This window comes from Scleropages formosus, chromosome 18, assembly GCF_900964775.1.
Source record: "Scleropages formosus chromosome 18, fSclFor1.1, whole genome shotgun sequence".
Lineage (NCBI taxonomy): Eukaryota > Metazoa > Chordata > Actinopteri > Osteoglossiformes > Osteoglossidae > Scleropages > Scleropages formosus.
Genome location: NC_041823.1, coordinates 600703 through 606702, shown reverse-complemented (window position 1 = coordinate 606702; position 6000 = coordinate 600703). Strand labels below are relative to the sequence as shown.

Here is a 6000-nt window from a genome sequence, read left to right as displayed (position 1 = left end):
CTGTAAAAATGGGTAAATCATAGTAAATTTGGTCATCTAACACTGTTGTGTTTTGGAGAGAAGGTTCAAACACGTTTTAACGTATGTCTGTCTGACTGTCCAGATACCTGTTTGTCATGTATGTACGTGTGTGTGTGTGTGTGTGTGTGTGTGTGTGTGTGTGTGTGTGTGTGTGTTTCGCCCGTGAAGGCCCGCCGTGCATCGGCTGAATGAACACACCCCCACACGCGTGTTTCCTGTACATGTTTATTGCCAGTATATGCACGGTAACTGCAAGCACAGGCCTAGAAATAGACGAAGGGAGTAGAACGGCGGAACTAGAATGTTACACTCACAACATGACACTGTTAGGAGGGGCGACATCAACAGCTCTGCCATTCACATCCATCACTGTGTTTCCACAGGTTCCCCACGCAAGGAAAAGGAGACTAATTTTGTCACGACATGAAGGAAGGTCGGCGCCCACCCCCCCCCCACCGAGGGACAAGCACTTTGACCCGTTTGTGGTTCATATTTACTTCATATTCATGTACACGTTAGAAACGATCCCTCTCTTTTGTACATTCAGTCCCCAAAGGAAGGAAACAACGTGAAGCCGGAGCGGGAGCCGTTTGATCGGCTGAGACGAGCGGCCGAGGGGTGGGCTCAAGGGGCGGTGACTGACAGCTGGCTTGACCAATCAGGTTGTGCGTTGGGACGGGAGGCTTGCGGGATGCCCTGCCTGGTCCCGACTGGGACGCGATCCCATGTACTCGCTGCAGAGCTCGTGTCGAGGAGGAATCCCTGGTGCCGGTGGCCCTGACTGCCCCCGACCTGCATAGAGTGTGTTTGGACCAGGGGTCTCCAGGACCCTTCGCACTGCTACTGGGAGCCCACGACGGAACCGAGGGTGCACTGCCGGGGGTTCGAGTAGGAATAGCGTTTCCTTTTGGGACTTGTTTGCAGTATAATTTGATGCCCCCAACTGACCCCAACTCTTTAAATAAGTAAAACAGAGATACGAATGGATGCGGGACCCCGTCCCCAGTGTAGGGCCCCTGGTTCACCCCCCTCCCCCCTATTTGCTGCTGGGTCAGCAGATGTCTCCTGTAGTACGGTGAGAGTTACGGTGATGCTGGACAGTCAGTCCTCCTGTAGCCGTGCGGTTGTTACTCGTGGAACGACAACCGCCGGGGACACTTGCGTTTAGGGAAGTCCATGTCCACGCTGTTAGAGAAGGAGCCGGTGTGGAGCGAGTCCTGGAGCTGAATTCCCTTACGATTTAGTCTGACAGGTTTCGTAGTTAGACGTTATATTTCACAAAAAAGTGTCGTCTCAGACGGGGACGGCGGGGACACGAGGGGGGGGGACGCCGAGACGGCTCAGGAGGGAGGTGTCTTGCGGGAGCTTGGCGGTACGGGGTCTCTATGTGGAAGCTGGCGTCCCCTTCCGCTGTCCCCTTGGCGTGATGGAGCATGCATCGCAGGAAGTGTCTGAGTCCAACAGGGTCCCAGCAACCCTTTGTGTGTGTCCACTGGGGGGGGTGTCCACCACGTCCTGCTTCACAAGCCCTGGCCAGAGAGGTCCCCGGTGGAGTCGCTGCCGCTGGAGCCCGACTGAGCTCTCTTGATGTACAGGTTCAGCAGCTTCAGCTGCAGGGACAGAGAAGAGACTCCGTGTGAACTGGACCTGGGCGCTAAAGTACCACATTTACCACGTTACTTGTACCTGAGTAACATTCTGGAGAAACTGTTCCTTTCAGAGACGTTTTTGCCATCGATACATTTTGCTTCTGCATAAAGGAAACGTGTTTTTACTCTGCTCCATTTCTGTCACCTCTTGTCATTACTGTTTGTCTTTCCATTTAACGCTTTCACTTTCTGTCCCAAAAACGAGTCCCGTCGCTGTTACCGTGAGCAGAACCGCAGTCCGCTGACCGCCGTCGCTCAACGAGTGAACGCGTCCCTCCAGCGTCACCTCACCTGTTCAACCGGCCAGTCACACTTTAGTGTTGTGAGTGTGAGTGTGTGTGTGTGTGTGTGTGTGTGTGTGTGACAATATGTGTGTGACAGGCTGCTGACCTTGCTCCCGGACAGCTGGCTGAGGTGTGGCTTGAGGTCCTCCCCGACGATGGCGTAGATGGCCACCAGGCAGAAGACACAGGCCTTGCGCACACTGCTTTCTGGGTTGTCGTAGCCCTGAGGGACACAGAATCAGCCTGTTGTCACGCGTGTGCACGCACGCACGCACGCACGCACGCACACACACACACATACGCACACATACGCACACATACGCACACACACACACACACACACACACACACTCCACTAGACACAACAACTGCACTCCACTCTCCCTGCTACCACCGTGTACCTGTATGAGTCCTGGAACGACCTCCGGCAGGAGCTGGTGCAGGGTCTCCTTGGACAGACGGTCCATCACCTTGGTCTGCATCTTGATGGCGGCCAGGTTGATGGGGTAGTCGGCCGTCTGGATGATGGGGCACAACACCTTGATGCACTGCTCCGGGCTGATGGAACTCGCCAGCATGGCCGCCGTCTCCTCCGCCGCCCGCACCACCTGAGCCGACAGGCAGGGGGAGCCAGAGAAACGGTCAGCGAGCCGACCGAGGTCGGAGATGCGGGAACCGCAAGGTGAGCGCCGGTCTCAGCACCGACCTCCTTGTGCGGGTCCTTGTGGGCCTCCAGCACCTTCATGACGGTCAGCTCGGCGTAGTTCTTGAAGCGCGACGGCTGCTGGTTGAGGATCTCCTTGAGGACCCTGAGCGCCAGCGCGCGGATCGAATGCTGCAGAGGGACATTTGCTCACGTTAGGGCCTGGTAGGTGTTTTTGGCCAGTTGGACGGCCGAACGGGGACGGGGACGCGTTCCTGGTCCGGCGGAGCGACTCCCACCTCTTGGTCCCCCAGCGTCTCCAGGAGAAGCAGCAAGATGGTCTTGAAGTGCTCGTCCCAGACGAGGAGCTGCCCGTCGCGCACCAACCTCAGCAGCTCGCACAGCGCCGTCCTGCGCTCCTCCACACGCTCGTTGTGGTTGGACAGCTCCTTGAGCAGCTCCGCCACCAGCTCCGACTGGGTCCTGTCTGCCGGAGAGGAGGGATGCACAAACTCACACAGGTTCCCCTGGAAACGCACACGCGCACAAACACACGCGCGCACACACCTCCTGGGAAGCGCTCCGTGTCCTCCTCAGGCGCTTGGTGCAGTAGAGGTGTGTCCATCCCAGGGATGTGGCCCATGTCCAGGTCGTCCCTCCTTCCACCCTGGAGAACACACACACACACACACACACACACACAAGGAGTTGTGTCCCACGTGCACCTTCCCCTTTCCTGATGTAACAAGAGCAACGATCGCTGAAGGTTTTGAGCAGATGGAGGTGAGGAGGACAGGTCTGCAGAATTCTCACTCGTTTTAATTGAAGATACTTCTCCCGGGACACTCACCACGTCGCCGTCCTCGTCTCTCTTGACCTCCTCCTGGCTGCGCACGCTGAAGTTCTGGATGGCCTCGGTGACGCCCCGCAGGGAACTGTACACGTCCTCCGAGTTGGTGCCCTCGGCCTCGTAGTCAAACGCGCTGCGGAGGGAGGAATTTTTTGTCACAAGCACACCCGAACACCTGCAGACGTCTAGGTCCGTAAGCCTGCGCACCAGCTGACCTTATCGCTAACCCGAACCCTAATCGTAACCATAACCCTATTCTTATCCCTAACCCTAACCTTAGCTGCAGTAACGTCAAATATCGGCAAACATGAAAACATTCAGAAATGACGTTTTGTTTGCTACCACAAGAAACAACGAACGGAAATCTTCTGGCTTGCAGAGTATCCATGATAAGAATGTTACAGAGCAATAAGGAAAACAGCAAAATTACAGGTGCATTTAGTATAACAGCCAACCCCCCATCCCCCGCCCCCGGCACCACAGGTGACCGCCAATCAGACGTATAACACGTATCCCAGGAGACTGCGGTCGATCCCTGGGCCCCCTGGGCCCCCTGGACCCTGACCTTGGTGAAGGTGTGTTCTGCGAGGTGCTGGTGGGTGAGGTGAGTGGGCTGGACCAACTGGCTGGAGATCGGGGGGTGTGGCGCGCCAGCGGGCTTCCTGTGGGCGTCTGCACGAGAGAGACACACCCCTTAGGGAACTCCGCCCCCAGACCGCAAAGATGGCGAGAAGCGCCTCTGCGGCCACGACTCGGCTGTGACCGTCCCCCAGACGCCACACCTGTGAGTTGCTGCTGCTGCTCCTCAGGTGGTTCTGCAGTAGCTTGGTGGCGCCGTCTTGGAAAGTTTTTGGCAACGCCCCCAGCAGCATGGTGAACTCTGGGGTGTTGAGCTGGAACAAGGAGATGAGCACGGACTGGGCAGCCTGCGACCAATCGGAACAACAGCCGTTAGAACCAGCCGATCGGAACGGTGCGTTTTGATAACAGCCAATCAGAATGGAGTGCTTCCCCAGGTACAATTGTGATATTGTTGGTTTTTGGGAATGAGAAACTCTCTGCACAGAAAATTATGAATCTCAACAAGAGGCATAGGGGGGCGGGGGGGCTCTGATCGTGTCTCCTCACCTTCCGTACATCAACGCTCTTGGGCTCCGTGGTCCAGGTGATGATGCGTGACACCGCCAGACGCGTCTCGCTGGAGTTGACGAAGTCTCCGGGGTCCATTTGCGTGGCGAGCGTCTCGATGTACCGGAGGATGGCCACCTTCACCTGCGGGGACGCGGACACCCGGCTCGCCGTCAGCCACAGCCTCGCTCATCGCTCGCCGCGTCATCGCTCGCACGGCGTCTCTCGGCAGACGCTATCATCGCCGACGACTGCGCTCTCTACCGCTTTACACAGCACTCAGCATTTTTCAACGGAGAAAGTAACATGACGGCCCACTGCCAGATGCCGCCGAGAGCCCAGCAGAGCGTCCGCTGTTACTGCACCTCCGCTGCTTCTCCACCGGCCCCGTTACCGCAAGACCGGTGACCGGTCCACCGGCTCCTCGTGTGAGAAGAAGCTCAAGCGACGAATTTTCAAACTTGTACCAATTTTCATCCGCATTTTACTTGCATCTACTTTGGAAACATTTCCGTTCGGAGGGCAGCGAATGACGTGCGTTCACCCACCGAGTCGAACCGCTGCGGTAAACAGTATCGAAACGCAACACGAGTGCGGGACCGCCCTCATTTAACTCACTTCCGTGGTGTTTACAGCTCCTGTCCGCAGTTCCTCAGGGTCAGTGATCAGCAAGAAGGGGCGAATGAGTAACAATTAAAAGGAGCTGGTGGAGATGACGAATTTTTACAGTCACTCATTTAAAATGACGTCTCGCTTCACTGCTACCCTGAGCCCTGGAGACTAAGTCACCGCCGAGCGATACTACTGAAATGGAGCTTGGGGCTACAAACTGGAGGTAAACGAGCGTACAAACATGTCGAATGTCATGTTCCTCAGAGGGCTGAAAGCGACAGCAGCATCAGCAGGGAAAGGTACCTAAGACCCCTTCCCTCGATTCCACGGAGTCCTGTGCCACAATGCCTTGGTGAACAAAACGGGAGGAATGAAAGATGTTAATGGAGGAGGGGAGCCGCGCAGCAAAGGCTGGCCTCGGTTACAGCCCGCGTCCCGCACCGCGATCCGTCCGTCCCCATGGGAAGCGTCTCCACGGAAGCGCTACTCGCTAGTACTGCCGGGAAGAAGGATGAGCGGTCGTACACGCGCACGGTGTTCTGGGTACGAGAAGCAGGCCAGAGCAGCTGCTGTATAGAAGACAAAGAGTGCAGAGCGAGCAGAAGGATGAGAAAGTAAAGGCGCACGGAGGAGGTGGAACATGCCGAAGGCCGGCGAACACGTCCTCTGCCCTTGTGCTCGTGCTACTCGACCGCCGTTTCCTCGAGAACAGCTGTACCGTAGAGCGCGTTATAGAATTGCTTCCCCCGCTGCGCCACTGACCTGAGCGGCTTGGTTCCACACTTGGATTTGCTCCTGCAGTGTGCAAGCATG

At 56.7% G+C, this 6000-nt stretch overlaps 1 protein-coding gene across 17 annotated transcripts in view; it reads right to left on the bottom strand.

Moving 5' to 3' along the window:
* Nucleotides 1–1217: 1217 nt before the first annotated feature.
* Nucleotides 1218–6000, bottom strand: part of LOC108923650 (CLIP-associating protein 2-like) — a 36327-nt gene continuing 31544 nt past the window's right edge. For all 17 annotated transcript variants that reach the window (XM_029259847.1, XM_029259860.1, XM_029259844.1 and 14 more), the window contains 10 exons: nucleotides 4576–4719; nucleotides 4230–4373; nucleotides 4013–4119; nucleotides 3448–3580; nucleotides 3165–3264; nucleotides 2897–3084; nucleotides 2661–2789; nucleotides 2356–2562; nucleotides 2061–2177; nucleotides 1218–1631 (listed from right to left, as the gene is read on the bottom strand). In XM_029259847.1, coding sequence (XP_029115680.1) covers nucleotides 1542–1631; nucleotides 2061–2177; nucleotides 2356–2562; nucleotides 2661–2789; nucleotides 2897–3084; nucleotides 3165–3264; nucleotides 3448–3580; nucleotides 4013–4119; nucleotides 4230–4373; nucleotides 4576–4719 — 1359 coding nt within the window. In that variant the 3' untranslated portion in view covers nucleotides 1218–1541. The remainder of the gene's footprint in view (nucleotides 1632–2060; nucleotides 2178–2355; nucleotides 2563–2660; nucleotides 2790–2896; nucleotides 3085–3164; nucleotides 3265–3447; nucleotides 3581–4012; nucleotides 4120–4229; nucleotides 4374–4575; nucleotides 4720–6000) is intronic.